General features: G+C 45.8%; 1 protein-coding gene across 2 annotated transcripts in view; it reads left to right on the top strand.

The window, feature by feature from the left end:
* The window catches only part of PPIA (peptidylprolyl isomerase A), a 43,082-nt gene that overhangs the window by 13,807 nt on the left and 5,940 nt on the right, over positions 1-23,335 (top strand). Inside the window, exons 2-3 of one of the 2 annotated variants that reach the window (XM_040346027.1) lie at positions 15,915-15,945; positions 16,531-16,619. In XM_040346027.1, coding sequence (XP_040201961.1) covers positions 15,915-15,945; positions 16,531-16,619 — 120 coding nt within the window. The remainder of the gene's footprint in view (positions 1-15,914; positions 15,946-16,530; positions 16,620-23,335) is intronic. The other variant, XM_040346028.1, reaches the window with a different exon arrangement.

Here is a 23,335-nt window from a genome sequence, read left to right as displayed (position 1 = left end):
CGACGCAAATTCGTTCGGGAATCGGCGTATCAGGCTCATTTGCATAGTAAAATGAGACCTGAATGTAAACGCCACCTAGCGGTCAGCGTTGTATTGCATTTAGGATCCAAAGGTGTAAGTGACTTACACCAGTCGGATCCTAGCCGAATTCCGGCGTATCTTGTTTTGTGAATACAAAACAATGATACGCCGGCGGGAATTTTTAATTACGCCGGTGTATCTGTAGATACACCGGCGTAACTCTTTTGAGAATCTGGCCCTGTGTCTTCTGCAGTGTGCACCTAAAGCTACGTGGTGTGTACTGCCCATGTCCTCTACAGTTTGCACCTAAAGCTACTTGGTTTGTACTGCCCGTGTCCTCTGCAGATTGCACCTAAAGCTACATAGTGTGTACTGCCTGTGTCCTCTGCAGTGTGCACCTAAAGCTACATAGTGTGTACTGCCTGTGTCCTCTGCAGTGTGCACCTAAAGCTACATAGTGTGTACTGCCTGTGTCCTCTGCAGTGTGCACCTAAAGCTACATAGTGTGTACTGCCTGTGTCCTCTGCAGTGTGCACCTAAAGCTACATGGTGTGTACTGCCCGTGTCCTCTACAGTTTGCACCTAAAGCTACTTGGTGTGTACTGCCTGTGTCCTCTGCAGTTTGCACCTAAAGCTACGTGGTGTGTACTGCCTGTGTCCTCTGCAGTTTGCACCTAAAGCTACGTGGTGTGTGTACTGCCATTATCATGTGCAGTGTGCACCTAAAGCTACATGGTGTGTGTACTGTCTGTGTCTGTGCTATTTTTCTCAATGATTTTCATCCATATTGCAGGGACCAGACATTACATTAAAGCCGCAAGCAGTTTTAAATGACCTTTTTCTTATAGTAATCTCATTTTGTGCAGGGACAGTTCTAAACACGTGCCACTTCATGATACGTATTCTTCTACCTATTTTTGATAAAAAAAATTGCAATAAGCGTTTATCGATTGGTTTGCGCAAAATTTATAGCGTTTACAAAATAGGGGATAGTTTTATTGCATTTTTATTATTATTTTTTTTCTACTAATGGCGGCGATCAGCGATTTTTTACGTGACTGCGACATTATGGCGGACACTTCGGACAATTTTGACACATTTTTGGGACCATTGTCATTTTCACAGCAAAAAATGCATTAAAAATGCATTGTTTACTGTGAAAATGACAATTGCAGTTTGGGAGTTAACCACAAGGGGGCGCTGAAGGGGTTAAGTGTGACCTCATTTGTGTTTCTAACTGTAGGGGGGTGTGGCTGTAGGTGTGACGTCATTAATTGTGTTTCCCTATAAAAGGGAACACACGATCAATGAGGGTGCCACAGTAAAGAACGGGGAAGCTGTGTTTACACACAGCTCTCCTCGTTCTTCAGCTCCGGGGACCGATTGCGGGACTCTAGCGGCGATCGGGTCCGCGGGTCCCGCGGTCACGGAGCTTCGGACCAGGTCGTGGGCGCGCGCCCACGACCCACGGCTGGGCACTTAAAGAGGACGTACCTGTACGTGCTTGTGCCCAGTCGTGCCATTCTGACGACGTATATGTGCAGGAGGCGGTCCTTAAGTGGTTAAAGTAATTTTTTCACTTTAAGCATCATTAAAATCACTGCTCCAGAAAAAACGACCGTTTTTAAAACTTTTTTTTCCATTGATACATGTTCCCTGGGGTAAGACCCGGGTTCTTAAACACGTTTTACGACAATAACTTGCATATTAGGCTTTAAAATTAGCACTTTTGAAATCGAAATGTTCGTGCGAACGGTCGGTCCGTTCGAAGGTTCTGGTGCGAACCGAATGGGGGGGGGGGGGGGGTGTTCGGCTCATCCCTACACTGGAACTGGAATTCAAGAAGTGTGTTTCCAAGAAGACTGGAGTATCAGGTTAGTGTAGATCTCTGATTGAGATGAGGTAGGAAAACAAGTCAGATTCAGGAGAGAAGGGGGTACAAAACTAGTAACATGGACAAGTTCGGTCAGCAACTTGAGGTCAAATAGGTACAGGACAGCCAGCAGAATCATAAGTCAGAATTGGTACAAGAGCAGATATGAGCAGACATCTGAAAGGACACGTCGGCTCAGTAGCAGTGTTAAAAAAAAGAATGAAGTTGCAGGAAAACAAATCAAGGGTAAACTACTGAAGACTTGTGACTGAGGCCTGGTGGGGCTCAGATTTAAATTACCTGTTTGTGCAGAGGCACAGAACCGTGCACAATTTAATGTGTAGAACCATTTATGTGCACACGTATGTGCAGGAGCTTGTGCCAGTAACCGATTGTGCAGGCTGGTACAATTTTTCTAACAATTACAAAGGAACCTAAAATCAAAATGTACACTGCTCAAAACAATTAAAGGAACACTTTGAAAACATATCAGATCTCAACAGACAAAAATCTCATGCTGGATATCTATACTGATATGGACTGGGTAATGTGTTAGGCCTAGTACACACGAGAGGATTTATCCGCGGATACGGTCCACCGGACCGTATCCGCAGAAAAATCCTCTCGAGGATTTCCACGGATTTGGATCCGATGGAGTGTACTCACCATCGGATCGAAATCCGCAGCGAAATCCCCTCGCGATGACGTGTCGCGCCGTCGCCGCGATGATGACGCGGCGACGTGCGCGACGCTGTCATAAAAGGAATTCCACGCATGCGTCGAATCATTACGACGCATGCGGGGGATCCCTTCGGACGGATCGATCCGGTGAGTCTGTACAGACCACCGGATCGATCCGCGGGAGCCAATTCAAGCGGATAGATTTGTAGACATGTCTACAAATTTTTATCTGCTGGAATTGGGAAATTTCCGCGGATAAATATCCGCAGGAATGTACACACCATAGAATCTATCCGCTGAAACAGATCCGCTGAGATTTTTCAGCGGATGGATTCTATCGTGTGTCTTAGGAATGAAAGAATGGCACATCTTTTGATGGAAATGAAAATTATCCACCTACAGAGGGCTGAATTCAAAGACACCCTGAAAATCAAAGTGAAAAAATTATGCAGCAAGCTAGTCCATTTTGCTGAAATTTCATTGCAACAACTCAAAATGGTCCTCAGTAGTTTGTATGGCCCCCCAAGTGCTTGCATGCATGCCTGACAACATTAGGGCATGCTCCTAATGAGACGACGGATGGTGTCCTGGGGTATTTCCTCCCAGATCTGGACCTGAGCTCCTGAACAGACTAAGGTGCAACCTGGCGGCACCGGATGGACCGAAAAAAAAATGTCCCAGAGGTGTTCTTTTGGATTTAGGTCAGATGAGCGTGGGGGCCATTCAATGGTATCAATTTCTTCATCGTCCAGTAACTGGCTGCATGCTCTAGCCACATGTGGCCGGGCATTGTCGTGCACCAGGAGGAACCCAGGACCCACTACACCAGTGTAGGGTCTGACAATGGGTCCAAGGATTTCATCCCGATAACTAATGGCAGTCAGGGTGCCATTGTGTAGCCTGTAGAGGTCTGTGTGTCCCTCCATGGATATGCCCCCCCAGACCATCACTGACCCACCACCAAACCGGTCATGCTGAATGATGTTACAGGCAGCATAAAGTTCTCCGCGGCTTCTCCAGACCAGGGGCGGACTGACCATTGAGGCTCTCGGGCACTGCCCGAGGGCCCCATGCCACTAGGGGGCCCCATCAGGGTTGCCAGGCTCAATAAAACCAGGGACAGTATGTAAAAATCTGTGTTTTTTTAAAATCTGTCCCTCATATGACCGACATGCTTTTGATGTGAAAATCCTGAGATTTTAGCTGCCCTGCCTCCTGGCGTGGTGGCCATCTGTAAGCCCGGGGGGCCCCATAATCTTCTATTGCCCGGGGGCCCCATGAGTTGTCAGTCCGCCCCTGCTCCAGACCCTTTCACGTCTGTCACATATGCTCAGGGTGAACCTGCTCTCATCTGTGAAAAGCATGGGGCACCAGTGGCGGACCTGACAATTCTGGTGTTCAATGGAAAATGCCAATCAAGCTCCACAGTGTCCAGCAGTGAGCACAGAGCACACTAGAGGACGTCGGGCCCTCAGGCCACCCCCTCGAAGTCTGTTTCTGATTGTTTGGTCAGAGACATTCACGCTAGTGGCCTGCTGGAGGTAATTTTGTAGGGCTCTGGCAGTGCTTATCCTGTTCCTCCTTGCACAAAGGAGCAGATACCAGTCCCCCTGCTGATAGGTTAAGGACCTTCTATGGCTCTGTCCAGCTCTCCTAGAGTAACTGCCTATTTCCTGGAATCTCCTCCATGCTCTTGAGACTGTGCTGGGAGACACGGCAAACCTTCTGGCAATGACACATATTGATGTGCCATCCTGGAGGAGTTGCACTGTCTGTGCAACCTTTATAGCAGGGGTGGGCAATTATTTTTTCGATGGGGCCACATGAAAAACTAAAAATATTTTGGAGGGCCGGGCCAAAAGGCTAAACTCAATACTGCATAAAATCAATTGTATTTATTTATAAAAAGCAGTAAATATCATTGTTGGAAAACTGGTACGAGTACTTGTTATAGACATGGCACAGGAGGGGGACAGAGGCTGGGGACATGGCACAGGAGGGGGACAGAGGCTGGGGACATGGAACAGGAGGGGGACAGAGGCTGGGGACGACACAGGAGGGGGACAGAGGCTGGGGACATGACACAGGAGGGGGACAGAGGCTGGGGACATGACACAGGAGGGGGACAGAGGCTGGGGACATGACACAGGAGGGGGACAGAGGCTGGGGACATGACACAGGAGGGGGACAGAGGCTGGGGACATGACACAGGAGGGGGGCAGAGGCTGGGGACATGACACAGGGGGGGGCAGAGGCTGGGGACATGACACAGGAGGGGGACAGAGGCTGGGGACATGACACAGGAGGGGGACAGAGGCTGGGGACATGGCACAGGAGGGGGACAGAGGCTGGGGACATGGCACAGGAGGGGGACAGAGGCTGGGGACATGGCACAGGAGGGGGACAGAGGCTGGGGACATGGCACAGGAGGGGGACAGAGGCTGGGGACATGGCACAGGAGGGGGACAGAGGCTGGGGACATGGCACAGGAGGGGGACAGAGGCTGGGGACATGGCACAGGAGGGGGACAGAGGCTGGGGACATGGCACAGGAGGGGGACAGAGGCTGGGGACAGGGCACAGGAGGGGGACAGAGGCTGGGGACATGACACAGGAGGGGGACAGAGGCTGGGGACATGACACAGGAGGGGGACAGAGGCTGGGGACATGACACAGGAGGGGGACAGAGGCTGGGGACATGACACAGGAGGGGGACAGAGGCTGGGGACATGACACAAGAGGGGGACAGAGGCTGGGGACATGACACAGGAGGGGGACAGAGGCTGGGGACATGGCACAGGAGGGGGACAGAGGCTGGGGACATGGCACAGGAGGGGGACAGAGGCTGGGGACATGGCACAGGAGGGGGACAGAGGCTGGGGACATGACACAGGAGGGGGACAGAGGCTGGGGACATGACACAGGAGGGGGACAGAGGCTGGGGACATGACACAAGAGGGGGACAGAGGCTGGGGACATGACACAAGAGGGGGACAGACGCTGGGGACATACGCTGGGGACATGGCACAGGAGGGGGACAGAGGCTGGGGACATGACACAGGAGGGGGACAGAGGCTGGGGACATGACACAGGAGGGGGACAGAGGCTGGGGACATGACACAGGAGGGGGACAGACGCTGGGGACATGACACAGGAGGGGGACAGACGCTGGGGACATGACACAGGAGGGGGACAGACGCTGGGGACATGACACAGGAGGGGGACAGACGCTGGGGACATGACATAGGAGGGGGACAGACGCTGGGGACATGACACAGGAGGGGGACAGACGCTGGGGACATGACACAGGAGGGGGACAGACGCTGGGGACATGACACAGGAGGGGGACAGACGCTGGGGACATGACACAGGAGGGGGACAGACGCTGGGGACATGACACAGGAGGGGGACAGACGCTGGGGACATGACATAGGAGGGGGACAGACGCTGGGGACATGACACAGGAGGGGGACAGACGCTGGGGACATGACACAGGAGGGGGACAGACGCTGGGGACATGACACAGGAGGGGGACAGACGCTGGGGACATGACACAGGAGGGGGACAGACGCTGGGGACATGACACAGGAGGGGGACAGACGCTGGGGACATGGCACAGGAGGGGGACAGACGCTGGGGACATGACACAGGAGGGGGACAGACGCTGGAGACATGACACAGGAGGGGGACAGACGCTGGGGACATGACACAGGAGGGGGACAGACGCTGGGGACATGACACAGGAGGGGACAGAGGCTGGGGACAGGCAGCCACTGTTTAATCAATAACAATTGATTAAACAGTGGCTGCATGTGATGGCACAGTGGCTGCGTGTGATGGCACAGTGGTTGCGTTTGATGGGCACAGTGGCGACAATTGATGGCACAGTGGCTGCGTGTGATGGGCACAGTGGCAACAATTGATGGCACAGTGACTGCGTGTGTTGGCACAGTGGCTGCGTGTGTTGGCACAGTGGCTGCATGTGATGGCACAGTGGCTGCGTTTGATGGGCACAGTGGCTGCGTGTGATTGGCACAGTGGCTGCGTTTGATGGGCAGAGTGGCTGCGTGTTATTGGCACAGTGGCTGCGTGTGATGGGCACAGTGGCTGCATGTGATGGGCACAGTGGCTGCATGTGATTGGCACAGTGGCTGCATGTGATTGGCACAGTGGCTGCGTGTGATTGGCACAGTGGCTGCGTGTGATTGGCACAGTGGCTGCGTGTGATTGGCACAGTGGCTGCGTGTGATTGGCACAGTGGCTGCATGTGATTGGCACAGTGGCTGTGTTTGGGAACAGTGGCAACAATTGATTGCACAGTGGCTGCGTGTGATTGGCACAGTGGCTGTGTTTGATGGGAACAGTGGCTGTGTGTGATTGGCACAGTGGCTGCGTGTGATTGGCACAGTGGCTGTGTTTGGGAACAGTGGCTGCGTGTGATTGGCACAGTGGCGACAATTTATGGTGGCACAGTGGCTGCGTGTGTTGGCACAAGTGGCTGCATGTGTTGGCACAAGTGGCTGCATGTGTTGGCACAAGTGGCTGCGTGTGTTGGCACAAGTGGCTGCGTGTGACCCCTCCCGGCCCTGCCTACTGTTATCACCGCGGCGGGGAACATTAGACAGCGTTCGTTTGAACAGCTGTTTTCCCCGCTGCGCATAGACACTCCCCCTTGGACGGATCTGTCCAATCGCGAGCAAGGGGGAGTGTCTATGTGACTCCACCTTGCTCGCGATTGGACAGATCCGTCCAAAGGGGGAGTGTCTATGTCATAGGCACTCCCCCTTGGACGGATCTGTCCAATCGCGAGCAAGGGGGAGTCACATAGACACTCCCCCTTGCTCGCGATTGGACAGATCCGTCCAAGGGGGAGTGTCTATGCGCAGCGGGGAAAACAGCTGTTCAAACGAACGCTGTCTAATGTTCCCCGCCGCGGTGATTAACGTGGCAGCGGCGGCGGTTTGGGCCGGATTAAAAGGTCCGCCGGGCCGTAGTTTGTCCAGGTCTGCTTTATAGGGTCCAAGTATTGCCTTGTGCTACCAGTAGTGACACTGACCCTAGCCAAATGCAAAACTAGTGAAAAACTGTCAGAAAAGATGAGTAGGGAAACAAAATGTCAGATACATCCACCTGAAAAAACATTTCTGTTTTGGAGGTTGTCTCATTGTTGCCCATCTAGTGCACCTGTTATTAATTTCAATTAACAGCAAAGCAGCTGAAACTGATTAACAACCCCCTCTCTATACACCCCTCCCCCTCTGCTACTGAACTGACCAGATCAAAATCCAAGGAGTTCTGATTCAAAAGTGTTTCTTTAATTTTTTTGAGCAGTGTATTTTTTTTACTGATTTATTAAAACTTCTATATACATAATACACAGTATCTCACAAAAGTGAGTACACCCCTCACATTTTTGTAAATATTTTATTATAATCTTTTCATGTGAAAACACTGAAGAAATTACACTTTGCTACAATGTAAAGTAGTGTACAGCTTGTATAACAGTGTAAATTTGCTGTCTCCTCAAAATAACTCAACACACCATTAATGTCTAAACCGTTGGCAACAAAAGTGAGTAAATCCCTAAGTGAAAATGTCCAAATTGGACCCACAGTGTCAATATTTTGTGTGGCCGCCATTATTTTCCAGCACTGCCTTAACCCTCTTGGACATGGAGTTCCCCAGAGCTTCACAGGTTGCCACTGGAGTCCTCTTCCACTCCTCCATGATGACATCACAGAGTTGGTGGATGTTAGAGACCTTACGCTCCTCCACTTTACGTTTGAGGATGCCCCACAGATGTTTAATAGGCTTTAGATCTTTAATAGGCTTTTTTAGATAAGGTATAGATATACATCTATATATTTGTGTAGCACATTAGGGTAGGTCTTAAAACTCTTATAACCAATGAAGCGACTGGCCTCAGGTGATACATAGATGAAACAAGTCCTCCTACATAATTTGTAGCTGTTTATCTGCAGTCTTCTCTTCTCTACATCCATTCAAAGTCCAGAATTTGTACAGCTTGTCTGAGCTGTTATGCCGCATACACACGATCATTTTTCGGCATGTAAAAAACTACGTTTTAAAAAAAATCACATAATTTCACAAAATCACATAATATTTCGGGTTCTAAAAAAACAACAATTTTTTTTCCCGAACATGCTGCATTTTTTAACGACGTTTTAAACAATGTTGTATTTCGGGTTGTAAAAAATGATCGTGTGTGGGCTTTAACGACGTGAAAAACCAGCGCATGCTCAGAAGCAAGTTATGAGACGGGAGCGCTCGTTCTGGTAAATCTACCGCTCATAATGGAGTAAGCACATTCATCATGCTGTAACAGACAGAAAAGCGCGAATCGTCTTTTACTAACACAAAATCAGCTAAAGCAGCCCCAAGGGTGGCGTCATCCGAATGGAACTTCCCCTTTATAGTGCCGTCGTACGTGTTGTACGTTACTGCGCTTTGCTAGAGCATTTTTTTTACACTATCGTGTGTAGGCAACTTCGTTTTAATGATGAAGTTGAAAAAAACGTTGTTTTTTCTAGAGGCTGAAAAACATTGATTTTTACAACCCGAAAAATTGCGATGTATAATGATTATACTGCGCAATGCAGATTACGACTGACCAGTTATAGAGGAACTACAATTCCCAGCAATAGTACATTATATACAACGCAATGCAGAATACTAGCAGTTACAGAGGACTACAAATCCCAGCAATACATTATATAAAACGCAATGCAGATTACCACTGACCAGTTATAGAGGAACTACAAAAAACCCAGCAATAATACATTATAAAGCGCAATGGAGAATACCAGCAGCTATAGAGGAACAACAAACAAATCCCAGCAATACATTATATAAAACGCAATGCAGAATACCAGCAGTTACAGATGACTACAAATCCCAGCAGTGCAGTGTGCCATTTTTTTTTTTTAACAGGAAACTTTAAAACAGGTTGGTCCCCCTTACCTGTTTCTGAACAACCTGTGCACCGGGCGGCTTCCGTTGCGAGTCCCTCAACAGGTTGCCGTTGGTTCGCCTCCAGGTCCAGGAAGACTCCGCAGGCTGCACTGCCTGCTGGTGCGGGTCCGGTCCATCTGTTGCTCCGCCTCCTGCAGCCCCCGGCCTCGCTCATTCACATCATGCGGCTGAGCGATCGGCCAGGGGAACCAGGGCGGGTCCACTTATGTAAATCACTGACGTAGGCGCCGCCGCCGCGTAGCCAAGGACACACACACTGAGACTGAGTGACAGTCAGAGTGACTGCACAGGTCAGTGCTGCCACAGACACACACTTGTCTCTACTATCTCGATGATCGGGCGGGCGACCGGTCAATTTTACACCCTGTTCCCTGGCGCGCCGTAAGGCAAGTGCCCATGTTGCCTTGCGATAGCGCCGTCCCTGCATCTAGGGTGAATATCTTCTAAACAGTGCACGTTTAGGAGATATTAATTTTATCTAGATTTAAGCCTTATTATTTGCTTACCTGTGGGTAAAAATCACTAAGTGGGCTTTACTACCACTTTTAACAGGGTTCCCCTTTTCAACTACAATCTCTATATGCTGATCCTCTAGGGCGTTACCTTATCCTTTGAGACTCTTGGAAAGGCCTTACTCTTTATAATATCTATGCCCCAAATGTACATCAAATATATTTTTTGGTCTAAAGTATAAAAAAGCCTGTTTTCTGCACCCCACCAATACTTGATCATTGGAGGAGACTTTAACCTGCCTTTTTCTTCTTGCTTAGATAAGCACACTGTGGGATGTAGAAAATCTTCCTCAGTCCTAGCTAGACAATCCACTCTTTTTCTCCAATTGATTAGAAGGTAGGTATGCTTTATTTGACGTGTGGTGTACTTACCAACCGTCAGCTAAACAATTTACATTTTATTCTCACCCCCAATAAATCGCAATCGTGGCTGGACTATTTTTCATAAATGGCCCAGTCTGCGACGGGTCTGATATTCTGGTGATCTCATGGTCGGACCATGCCCCAATTACAATTTCCTTAGCTTTCTCGCTGGGATCCCTCAGAATTTGTCATTGGCACCTAAACAAGTTCCTGCTTAAGCATGTCCCTTCCAAAACAGAAATGGAGAACACTCCGAAATTGTATTTTGCAGAAAACATTTCCCCTAATGTCTCCCTCACTTCCTTATGGGAAGGTCATAAAATGGTATTCCGTGGCCAATGCATATCCATTTCCATCGCCTTAAAATTAAACTCTAGAGCTTCTCATCAGCTGCTCATGGATAACTCCAGCAGCTGGAAGTGCAACTGTTGTCCTCCCCACGCTGTCAACTCTAAAGGAAATAGCACCAGAGCTGGGTTGAGGGTAGTGTTGAGCAGAATACGCCATATTCGATTTCGCGATATATCTCGAATATATATTCGAATATTCGAGATATATTCGCTAAATTCGAATATTCGTGATATTTTATCGAAATTAAATGATTGCGATTTTTCGCTATTGCGAATGCGAAAATAATTGCGATTTTTTGATAACTGCGGTAGGAGCACTCTGATTGGCTCAGAATATTCGTGATATTTTATCGAAATATCGCAACATGCGAATGCGATATTTATTGCGCAATTTCGAGAAATGCTGGAGGAGCGCTCTGATTGGCTCAGAATATTCGTGATATTTTATCGAAATATCGCAACATGCGAATGCGATATTTATTGCGCAATTTCGACAAATGCTGTAGGAGCACTCTGATTGGCTCAGAATATTCGTGATATTTTACAATACAAAATAATTGCGAATATTCGGCAAATGCGGAAGGAGCACTCTGATTGGCTCAGAATATTCTTGATATTTTACAATACAAAATAATTGCGAATATTCGGCAAATGCGGAAGGAGCACTCTGATTGGCTCAGAATATTCTTGATATTTTACAATACAAAATAATTGCGAATATTCGGCAAATGCAGAAGGAGCACTCTGATTGGCTCAGAATATTCTTGATATTTTACAATACAAAATAATTGCGAATATTCGGCAAATGCGGAAGGAGCACTCTGATTGGCTCAGAATATTCGTGATATTTTACAATAGAAAATAAAAAGTGTTTTGCATTGGTGGTGATTCTTTACTCTATCCATCTGTCACAGCCATTTGTCAATCAAACACCTTGAAGATTGAACACGTTCATGCTGCATGCTTTGGACTTTTTTTCACTTCACATATCAAAGACATTTTTATGAAAGATTATTTTTCTATTATTGGGACTATATTTCTTTATATATTTGTTTCACTGTGTATTTCACAAGTTATTTGCGCTTGCTTATTTTATAATTTGCCCACATGTCTTGTCACTAGACATATTTTTTATTCTTGTAGAGCGACTCCATTTTCTGTCTTGTATTAATTTATGTTGTATAACATTTTTGAGTTTCTGCTGTATTCTCCCCTTTTTTAAGGTATGCGCAATTTTTTCCTTCTTACAAAAAATAATAATATCAAACATACAAATATTCATAACATACACATACACAAAGCCCCCCCCCCTTTTGCATCAGAGACAATCAGAGTTCTCCTACCACAGTTATCGAAAATTCGCAATCATTTTCGCATTCGCAATAGCGAAAAATCGCAATTTTTTTTTTTTCAATTTGGCAACATAAAAGGATCGCCTTAGCTTAGCTACTCGGCCCAGGGTCTCTAATCATACCAGCAATGCTTTTAGACGTCGATAGGATGTGATCTGTTTTAAAAATCAAATTGAAAAAATGCGAATATTCGGAATTGCGAATATTCACCGCGAAATTCGAAATATAGCGCGATTTCTCGAATATGCTATATTCGAGTCGAATATTCGCAATGCGAATATTCGTGAGCAACACTAGTTGAGGGATATTGAGCTTAGTGAGGTTGAGAAAGCCCTTCTTCGGCTCCTACAAACTTACTACGACAAGGCCAACAAACTACACACGTTACTGGCTAGACAACTTTGTGAGCGCTTGACTGCTACATCACTCACGCAAAGATAAGACAGGTACCCCTTAGGCCTCGTACACACGACCAGTTTCCTCGGCAGAATTCATCAAGAAACTTGGTGGGAGAGCTTTTTTGCCAAGGAAACCGGTCGTGTGTACGTTTTTCATCGAGGAAACTGTCGAGGAACTCGATGAGCAAAAAAGAGAGCAAGTTCTCTTTTTCCTCGACGGGAGTCTGAATTTGCTCGTCGTGTTCCTCGTCAGGCTGGTTTTCGTCGAGGAACTCGAGCGTGTGTATGCTAAGAAACCCGCGCATGCTCAGAATAAAGTATGAGACGGGAGTAAAAGTAGCATTTGTAATGGAGAAAACACATTTTTAAAGCTGTAACAGACTGAAACGTGCAAATCGTCTCTTAACAAACTTTTACTTAACAAGCAAACACATGAGATTAGCAAAAGCAGCCCCAAGAGTTGTGCCAGTGGAATCGAACTTCCCCTGCCGTTGTATGTGTTGTATGTCACCGCGTTTGAGAACGAGGAGATTTTGTCTTGACAGTGTGTACGCAAAGCAAGCTTGTCGAGTTCCTCGACAAGCCTAACAAGGAACTCGATGAGGAAAACGATGTGTCTCGCCCGACGAGTTACTCGGTCGTGTGTACGAGGCCATACACTCATCCTTCCAAAATAGCACAACTCTTTCATGAATACTATTCGGCACTCTATAAGGACCCGACTATACCGCATAATCCCCCACCTCCTGATTTCTTTCAGGCTCTAAAATCTTACTTGAAGGATTGCAAACGCCCCACAATTTCCTCTTTAGATTCAGCTAGTCTTAAAGTGATTGTAAGGTTTTGCTTTTTATTTTTTTTACATAACAAACATTTCATACTTACCTCCACTGTGCAGTTCGTTTTGCACAGGGTGGCCCCGATCCTCGACTTCTGGGGTCCCCCAGCGGCGCTGGTAGCTCCTCCCCTCATTGTATAAGCCCCTAGGAGAAGCACTGTCCCGTGGGGTTACCTTGTGGGTGCGCTCCTGAGTCAAGCATTTGCATCCATAGAATGCCAGACTCCTGGCGCCCACGTCATTGGATTTGATTGACAGCAGAGGGAGCTAATGGCTGTGCTGCTATCAATCTATCCAATCAAGAGCTGAGACAACGGGCAGAGGGGAAGAGTGCATCTCCGTCGTTGGAAATACTGGGGGGGGGGGGGCTGGGGGGCCGGTCAGTGACAGAAGTTTTTTCACCTTAATGGATAGGATGCATTAAGGTGAAAAAACATGAGGGTTTACAACCACTTTAACTCCCCTATCTCGGATGAGGAAAATACTGCTACGATTAAGTCCCTTTCAGCCAACAAGTCCCCTGGACCTGACAGCCTGCCATATTCCTATTACAAAACCTTTTTCTGGCCCCTCCTCCAACATATTACCTCTTTGTTTAATTCCGTTATGGCTGATTCCCCTATTTTGAGAGATAGGACCACACAATGGGGTTGATTTACTAAAGGCAAATCCACTCTGTACTACAAGCACACGTGGAAGTGTAGTTGCTGTAAATCTGAGGGGAAGATCAGAAATTAGGGGAAGCTCTGCTGAATTTATCATCCTATCATGTACAAGCAAAAATGCTGTTTTTTTTTGTTTTTTTTGCATGTCCCCCCTCATATCTACAGCGACTGCACTTCCAAGTGCATTTGCTGAGCACTTGTAGTGCAAAGTGGACTTGCCTTTAGTAAATAAACCTCAATGTGTTCTAACTATAGGCTATCCGTGCTATTTTGAAGACAAGTGACACAAATGATATGCTTAAAAATATATATTTATTAACTAAAAATACAGTGCAAATTAATAATCAGGTATATTTCGGGATAATACAAATAAATGGATATATCAAAGATAAATGATGATACAGATAATATTCACCTTTCCACAATATTCACATTTCAATTCTTGAATGATATTTGTACATTTTAGACTTGGTAATATAAAATATTTTATTATAGTTTGAGCTGGCTATCAATTACTGGTTAATTATTATATTTATAATTTGCCTTATTCAGCATCGTTATAATCCCATTGTCATCCTCTGTTTCTTTTGTTACCTTACGGGATGAGGTGCGCTATGTACAATTGAAACCAATTGGATCCTCTCCATGTCATTTGACCAGTAGAGAAAATGGCTTAAAGGGTCACTAAAGGAAATATTTTTTTTAGCTAAATAGCTTCCTTTACCTTACTGCAGTACTGGTTTCATGTCCTTATTGTTATTTTTTGCTTTGAAGTAGCTGTAATTCTGCGGTGATCTCCACACTTCCCGGTTTCCTTATAACCATCATACTGGGAGATTTTCACGGTGGTCTAAGCTGTCATTACTGTGTGTCTAAAACTCCTCAGAACCAATCAGATTCATTTTAAAAACAAAACACTGCCCTGGATTTGTTTGTTTCTGTTCTGTGAGTCTTCCCGACTCACCTCTCACCCGGAACTTCATGTATGTCCTTTAAAACCGAAAGTGAAACTAGAGGCACATTATATGATAGATTAAATTCAATTTTTAATCATTTTTAAAAGCAATCAGTTAACTTTTATGTCTCTATACCCAATAAACAGTCATGTCAGCAAAACATTTTTTTTCCTTTAGTGACCCTTTAAGAACATTTTATTTTGCCTCATGCCGCATACACACCATCACTTTATGTGATGAAAAAAAATGACGTTTTTAAAAACGTCACTTTAATTGACTGTGTGTGGGGGAAAACGTCGTTTTATGTCTTGTAAAAAACGACCAAAAAAAATTGAAGCATGCTTCAATTTTATGTGTCGTTTTTCAAAAGTGCACTTTTTACTTCACAGAAATTGACCGTGTGTAGCAAAAAACGTCGTTTTCTAAGACGTTTTTTCATCCACGCATGCCCAGAAGCTACTTATGAAGCAAGCTTCAATGGTAAAACGTGGTGGAACGTAACCTCATTTTGCAAGATCATTGTGAGAAAACGATGGTGTGTAGGCAACTTCGTCTTTGAAAATTGAAGTTTCAAAAACGTCATTTTTTACTTCACAGAAAGTGTCGTTTTTTTTCATCACATAAAGTGATGGTGTGTACGGGGCATCAGTTTCACAACAGATGGTTAGTCCACACAGAAGAAATGTACACGCAGTTTTGTTGAATAGATAGCTATGGCCTATGGCCAAATTTTTCATAAATAGACCCATACATTTTGCTTGTTTTTTTTTCTTTTTGCCTTTTAACACTGTGATTTTCACACTTCACTGAGATGGACAGCAGCTGCAGTAGCAGCAATGCAATATTCTAAGTGTAGATCTTTATGTGAGCAATGAAGTGCACATGGCTGACCTCTGCTCCTATCCTTTCTTAGCTCCGGTTTGATGTAGTGCCCAAGACTGCAGGTAGGGCACTTGTTCAGGTCACGGTGATATGAATACATTTCTCTTTGTGTGTGACTAACACAGTCAGTGCAGAAGACTGCAGGATTCACACAATGTTAAACAATCTAATTACCCACCAACATGATGATACACAGTGTGGCGTATATAAAGAGCATGCTGATGCCATTCTTTACAAAGAGAGTTTTTGAATTTACTAACATCTGAGAACTAACTCTTATCCAAACAGTATGTCTCTTTTGTATTATTAAGGGGTTAGTCCACTCAAGACTCATTTTCAGTTTTGAACGGATGATGATGGTTAGAATCATCAACCAGATTTTGCAGGTTTCTGCGTCTGAGTTCCCAACTATATCAGCCCTTTATGTCAGATTATGGAGAAGGCAGAAGCAGGGAAATCTTGCTTTCAGAGCCCACAAGTTATATAAGAAGCCAGTAGGAGATTTAACCTAACAGTGACCCTACAAAACTAAGATATGAGCTTTGGGTGGACTAACCTTTAAAGTTTTCCTTGGGTTTACTGTGTCTTTATATTTCTCAGCTCAGTTCTTTTATTTTCCATTACATTATACATTTTCACTTCTGTAGAGAACTTTCTGAAGCTATGTACTGGGGAAGTCGGATATGGCTACAAGGGCTGCACTTTCCACCGTATCATCCCAAGCTTTATGTGCCAGGTCAGTATATATATATTTTTATATTATCACATTCAAACCTATGTATCATTTGTTGAAAGGGTCTTGAACCATCAAAACACAATTCAATTTCATTTGAACCCACCAACTTTTTTTTCCTTAATAACCAACCTAAACTTCATCTTGTACCACTCTATTTCGATACCTTCCTTGGCTCTTTCATAACTGGCTGAGCCGGGCTGACCACTGGAAACTGTTGCCAAATATAGAAGGGCTAGTCACCAGTATTAACTGTTGATTTCCTGTAGCCCCATGTGTGACTTGCCATGACTTATTCTGCACTCTGTGGGGTGGATTTACTATAGACAAATAGACTGTGCACTTTGCAAAGTGGCATTGCTCCAGACCTTAATAAATGAGCAGAAGCTGTGCTGACTTCCATCATCCAATCATGTGCAAGCAATAATCCTGTTTTTTTTATTCTCCTTGCAAGTGATTGGGTTTTCCCTAAAAAGTGAAGGTTTACCTCATTTACTAAGCTCTGGAGCAACTTCACTTGCAGAGGGCAACTGCACTTTGCAAAGTGCACAGTAGGGCCCAGATTCACAAAGACTTACGCCGACGAGTAGATACGCTGGCGTAAGTCTGAAAATGCGCCGTCGTATCTATGCGCTCATTCTTAAAATGAGCTACGCCTGAATGTTGCCAAGATACGACCGACGTAAGTCTCCTACGCCGTCGTATCTTGGGTGCATATTTACGCTGGCCGCTAGGGGCGCTTCCGTTGATTTACGTGTAGAATATGTAAATGAGCTAGATACGCCGATTCACGAACGTACGTACGCCCGTCGCAGTAAGCTACGCCGTTTACGTAAGACATATACGCCGGCGTAAAGATAAAACACCTCTATAGGTGGCGCAGCCCATGCAAGGTATGGACGTCGGAACTGCCGTCGGCTTTTACGTCGTTTACGTAAGTCGTACGTGAATGGGGCTGGGCGTAAGTTAGGTTCACGTCGTACGCATTGAGTCGTCGTATCGTAGGGAGTATTTGCGACGTGATTCTGAGCATGCGCGCGCATGCGCCGTACCAACGGTCCTTCATTTACATGGGGTCACGGTTAATTTACATGTAGTACGCCCACTACCTGCCTAATTTGAATTAGGCAGGCTTATGCCGGCCCATTTTCGCCAAGCCGACGTAACTTTGGGAGCAAGTGCTTTGTGAATACAGCTCTTCCTCTCAGAGTTACGTCGGCGTAGCGCATATAAGATGCGATACGCCGGAAGAAAGAAGCGCCGCTCTACCTGAATCCGGCTATATATTTGTCTTTAGTAAACCAACCCCTGTGTCTCTTTGTCAGTTGTTCCAGCAAGAAAAATTGTGAGAAGTACAGCCGTGGCCAAAAGTTTTGTGACAAGGTCTGCTGCCTCAGTTTTTATTATGGCAATTTGCATATACTGCAGAATGTTATGAAGATCGATCAGATGAATTGAAATGAATTGCAAAGTCCCTCTTTGCCATGAAAATAAAGTTAATCTCATAAAAAAAAATTCCACTACATTTGTGAATAAGGCTTCAGGGCACCCAAAATAGTCCAGCAAGCGCCATAGTACATCTGCATGCACAGTGAGGCAAAGACTTTTGGAGGATGGCCTTGTGTCAAGAAGGGCAGAAAAGAAAAGCCACTTCTCTCCAGGAAACACTTTTAGGGACAGACTGATATTCTGGACAAGGTACAGGGATTGGACTGCTGAGGATTGGGGTAACATAATTTTCTCTGATGAATCCCCTTTCCTATTGTTTGGGGCATCCAGAAAAAATCCTTGTCCGGAGAAGAAACGGTGAGCACTACCATCAGTTTTGTGTTATGCCAACACAAAATCATCCTAAGCAGTGGCGGTCCGTCCATTAGGGGCACAGGGGGCACCGTCCCCTCATCCATGCGTCTGGCCCCCCAATCTACATGTGGGGCGCCGGACGCATGTATTCCAATGTTTTTTTTTTTAGACGCATATGAAGCACGTGATTAGAGCACACCCACTTGTGTGACAATAGTGAATCAATATTCGCTACTGTCTCCCTTATTCTCCTACCGGCCAATCAGGAAGCCCCTATTGGCCAGGGAATCTTGGGACCTGAGGTCACACATGAATAGTCCTGAGATCATTCATGTGTGGGGTTGCCTCTCAGCCAAGGAAGTTGAGTTCACTCACAATTTTGCCTAAGAACATGAATAAAGAATAGTACAAAACATCCTCCGAGAGCAACCTCTCCCAACCATCAAAGAACAGTTTGGTGAGCAACAATGATCAGTTCATCTTTACCTGCCAAAATCTTCCTTAACCACTTCAGCCCGGACCATTTTGCTGGTCAATGACCGGGCCACTTTTTGCGATTCGGCACTGCGTCGGTTTAACTGACAATTGCGCGGTCGTGCGACGTGGCTCCCAAACAAAATTGGCGTCCTTTTTTTCCCCACAAATAGAACTTTCTTTTAGTGGTATTTGATCACCTCTGCAGATTTTTATTTTTTGTGCTATAAACAAAAATAGAGCGAAATTTTGAAAAAAAATATGAATATTTTTTACTTGTTGCTGTAATAAATATCCCCTAAAAACATATAAAAAAAAAATATGTTTTACTCAGTTTTGGCCGATACGTATTTTTCTACATATTTTTCATATAAAAAATCTCAATTAGAGTTTATTGATTGGTTTGCGCAAAAGTTATAGCGTCTACAAAATAGGGGATAGTTTTATGGAATTTTTTCTTTTTTTTACTAGTAATGGCGGCGATCTGCGATTTTTATCGGTAATGCGACCTTATGGACACTTTTGACACATTTTTGGGACCATTGGCATTTTTATAGCGATCAGTGCTATAAAAATGCATTGATTACTGTAAAAAAGTCACTGGCACTAGGGGGCGAGGAAGGGGTTAATTATGTTCCCTAGGTGTGTGCCAACTAAAGGGGGGGTGGGACTGACTAGGGGAAATGACAGATCGCTGTTCATACATTGTATGAACAGACGAACAGTCATTTCTCCCCCTGACAGGACCAGGAGCTGTGTGTTTACACACACAGCTCTCGGTTCTCGCTCTGTAACGAGCGATCGCGGGTGCCCCGGCGGTGATCAAGCGCGCCCCTAGTGGCTGAAATGCAAAATCACGTAATATTAAAACTACGGCGGCCGGTCGGCAACTGGTTAACCATTTACAATTCTAAACTCCTTCTCACCAGCCCTGGCATCCCTTTTAAACGTTCTTAATGCCCAGGGGGATCTGCGATCATGTGACCACTATGATTGGCTTTCAAAGTGATCACATATCAATTTTTTCTTTATTATCTTCAAATCATTCTTTTCTATTAGTAATCTTTCAACCCTTACCTCATTACTAAAAATCTTCACATGGTTGCTCTCTTCCATGGACAGTTGGATCTCTGTTTGGGAAGAACAAATCAGTTTACACGTATTATTATACAGGATTCCTGTGCCAGCTGTTTGTGCAATGCTTTACAATGTTTAGGGAGTTAAGAGGACCCTACTCATAGAAGCTTTCAATCTAAAAGGGAGGTGAAGTGATACAAAATGTAACAACTGTGGAGATGAGTTGGTGGAGAAGTTCAATTGTTAGTTCAAACAACCAGCCCCCCGCTGCACCTCCCTCAACCCTCCCCCCGTGGCACCTAAACCCCCCCCCCCCCCCCACTGTTTGCTGGTACACTGACACTAACCCGATCGGTGGGCACATCACAGCAGGCATCTTGCAGTGTCTTCTGTGTCCTCTTCCCTTCTGAGATCACGGCGGCTTCTGCTGTGCGTCTCCTCCCCTCCTCCTAGACGTCCAATAGAATTGCCTAACATTTTAGCCAATCGTGAAATGGGTAACAGATCCACGCTTCCCGATTGGCGGAGAGGCGATTCAGTGTTAGAAAAGCAAATTTTAATTTGAAAAAGCAATATTAATTTGCTTTTCTAACCCATCTGGGTGGTCTCCGAGCACAATGCTCTGCGCTCCAATCCACACTGTTTTGGCTCTAATCAGGTGCTTCAAAAATACATGCCCCGCTGCTGTAATTCAGGCGCCAGGCATCCGAAAAGGGGCCAGGCGCCTGAATAGGGGGTGGCAGCGGCGGCCATGGATAGATTCATGCTATGCATGAATTTATCCACTATTCATAGGGTGGGGTGGCGAGAATAGAGGGGACGGCATCCGTGCGCTCTTAATGCACAGGCTACCACTAATTGGAAGCCATGGGAAGTATCCTGACCAAGGGAAGAGATATACTATAGAATAGAAGAGGTTCAACGACAGAGCCTTGGAGGACCCCTAGAAAAAGAGGAAACAGAGAGGGGAAAATAGAGTTGTAAGTGACACTTTGGCCTCTTACACACGACCGAGTTTCTCGGCAAAAAACAGCAAGAAAACTGCTTCTTGCCGAGATTCACATTCGTGTGTACGAGGCATTCAGGTTTCTCGTCTGGAAATCTGGTCAAAATCTCAGAACCTGCTCTCTTTTTTCTCGTTGAGATTCTTGTCGGCCTGTTTCCTGACGAGTAACCCCGAGGGTGTGTATACTTACCTGTCGCCGTGGAAACCCGTGCATGCTCAAAATGACTTTGACGCATGCGCGGTAGCTTCCACGGCATAGGTAGGGTGAAGCAAGATGGTGGTGATGGCATCGAATGTGACGAGCGCATGCTCGTCATATGCGATGACGTCACCGCGGTTCTTTTAAAATGAAAGTCAGTACACTCCGGCGGCAAGAGTTTCTTGCCAAGAGACTCGTCAGGGAAAACAACGGGTTTTTTCCTGACGCGATTCTCGGACGTGTGTACGAGGCCTAAGGGAACAATTAATTAGGTAGGAAGAGAACCAGGGGAGAGCAGAGTCAAGGGAGCGCAGTTTTTTGAGGTGGAGCAGTGGTGTGTAGTGGCCACTGGTTTTAGCAGTTCGTATGTCGCTAAAACATTTTCGTAGGGCAGTTTCTGTGGAGTGTTGCAGGCAAAAGCAAGACTATGTGATCAAGAAGGTTTTTGTTAGTAAGGTAGTGGCCCAGACAGTTGTAAACCAGGTGTTCTAAGAGTTTAGAGATAAATAGGAGCAAAAGGGTCTTTGGAGGTGATTAGACTGGTGAGGTCCAGTGAGTATTTTTTAAGTATGGGGGTAATGGGTACATGTTTTAGAGGAGAGAGGAAAATGCCAGCTGAGAAGGAGAGATGGAAGATGTGAAATAGAGAGCATAGAATAGAGCGATAGAGGGTCACTAGGGTAGTTGTGAGGGAGCAGGTGATTATGTAGACATCCGAGAAGAGTTTGGCAACCTCCTCTGTAGTAACAGGGTCACGGGAAGAAAGTATTAAATATGGTGGTAAATAGTGTTGGGCGAATGGTTCGGGCCGAACATTGCCTGTTCAACTGCCGAGCACCCCACAATGCACTGCGCGCAGCACAGTGAATTCTAAGCCCTGATTGAGCAAAACCTTGCTCAATCAGGGTACAGTGAATAGCTGGTTGTTAAGGAGCGGGGCTGCTGCATCCTTAACAATGGATGAGTCATCAGCTGTCAGTGGGCTTCCCTGCTGACAGCTGAATAAAAAAAAAACATTGCCGACAATATTAAAAAGTGGAAAAAAAGTGTGGCCCCCCCCCCCAATCCATATGAGGCCTCGCTCACACAGCGCGGTGGCATCGCTGGATCCGGGACAAGGCAAGCCAGCGCACGCTGCAGGCTCTGCATAGCTACCCCGAGCGTGACTCGGGGATACAGATCGCAGCAAGAAAAACCCACCCCGAGTCACGCTCGGGGATACCGCCAGGCAGGTTAATATATACACTCACCAGCCACTTTGGGGTTTATTTACTAAAGCTAGAGAGGGCAAAATTAGCCACAATTCTGTAGAGAAACCAATCAGCTTCTAACCTCAGCTTGTTTAACTACTTCCCACCTGGCCACTGCACATATGCGGCCGGGTGGGCGCTCTATCCTTCTGAGTGGACGTCCAGGAACGTCCCTCAGCAGGAGGGGGATCGCGCTCGTGCGTTCCGACGCAGCGGCGCGATCCTGATGCACTCGTGTCACCCTGACACGGTGCATCATAGATCAGCAGGAGGGCTCTGTGATTGGCCCTCCTGATCACATGACGGCCATGTCCAATCACAGCCGTCATGTGATGTAAACATACAGCCGGTTGCTAGGTGATCGGCTCTCCTCACACAGAAGTCGTCGGTGAGAAGAGGAGGGTGGATCGCTGCAGCTGGCTTGTGATCAGTGAGTATGAGCTGTTTTTTTCAGCTTTTTACTCACTGATCACCAGTCTTGTGTCCCACACAGTGTAAAACACAAAGTAAACAAACATGTCCCCAAAACACATATCCCCAAAACACATGTCCCCACATAGTAAAAACACCTGCCCCCCCCCACATATGTAACAGTAAAATCACATGTCCCAATGATCATTTGCACACATATGTCCGTGATCACCTGCGCACATCTGTACATGATCATTTGCGTACAAATCACACGAACCAATTATTATACACTTAACGTTTTTTTTTTTTACCAAAAACATGTAGTAGAATACATTTTCGCTTAAATTTATGTCAAAATTAGATTTTATTGAATTTTTTTAAAAATAGAAAGACGAAAATATATTTTTTTCCAAATTTCCTCTCTTTTTTCGCTTATATTGCAATAAAATATAAAACAGAGTCGTGAATAAATACCACCAAAAGAAAGCTCTATTTGTGT

Source organism: Rana temporaria, chromosome 3 (assembly GCF_905171775.1).
Source record: "Rana temporaria chromosome 3, aRanTem1.1, whole genome shotgun sequence".
In the NCBI taxonomy this organism is placed as follows: domain Eukaryota; kingdom Metazoa; phylum Chordata; class Amphibia; order Anura; family Ranidae; genus Rana; species Rana temporaria.
This window is presented reverse-complemented; position numbering and strand designations above follow the sequence as displayed.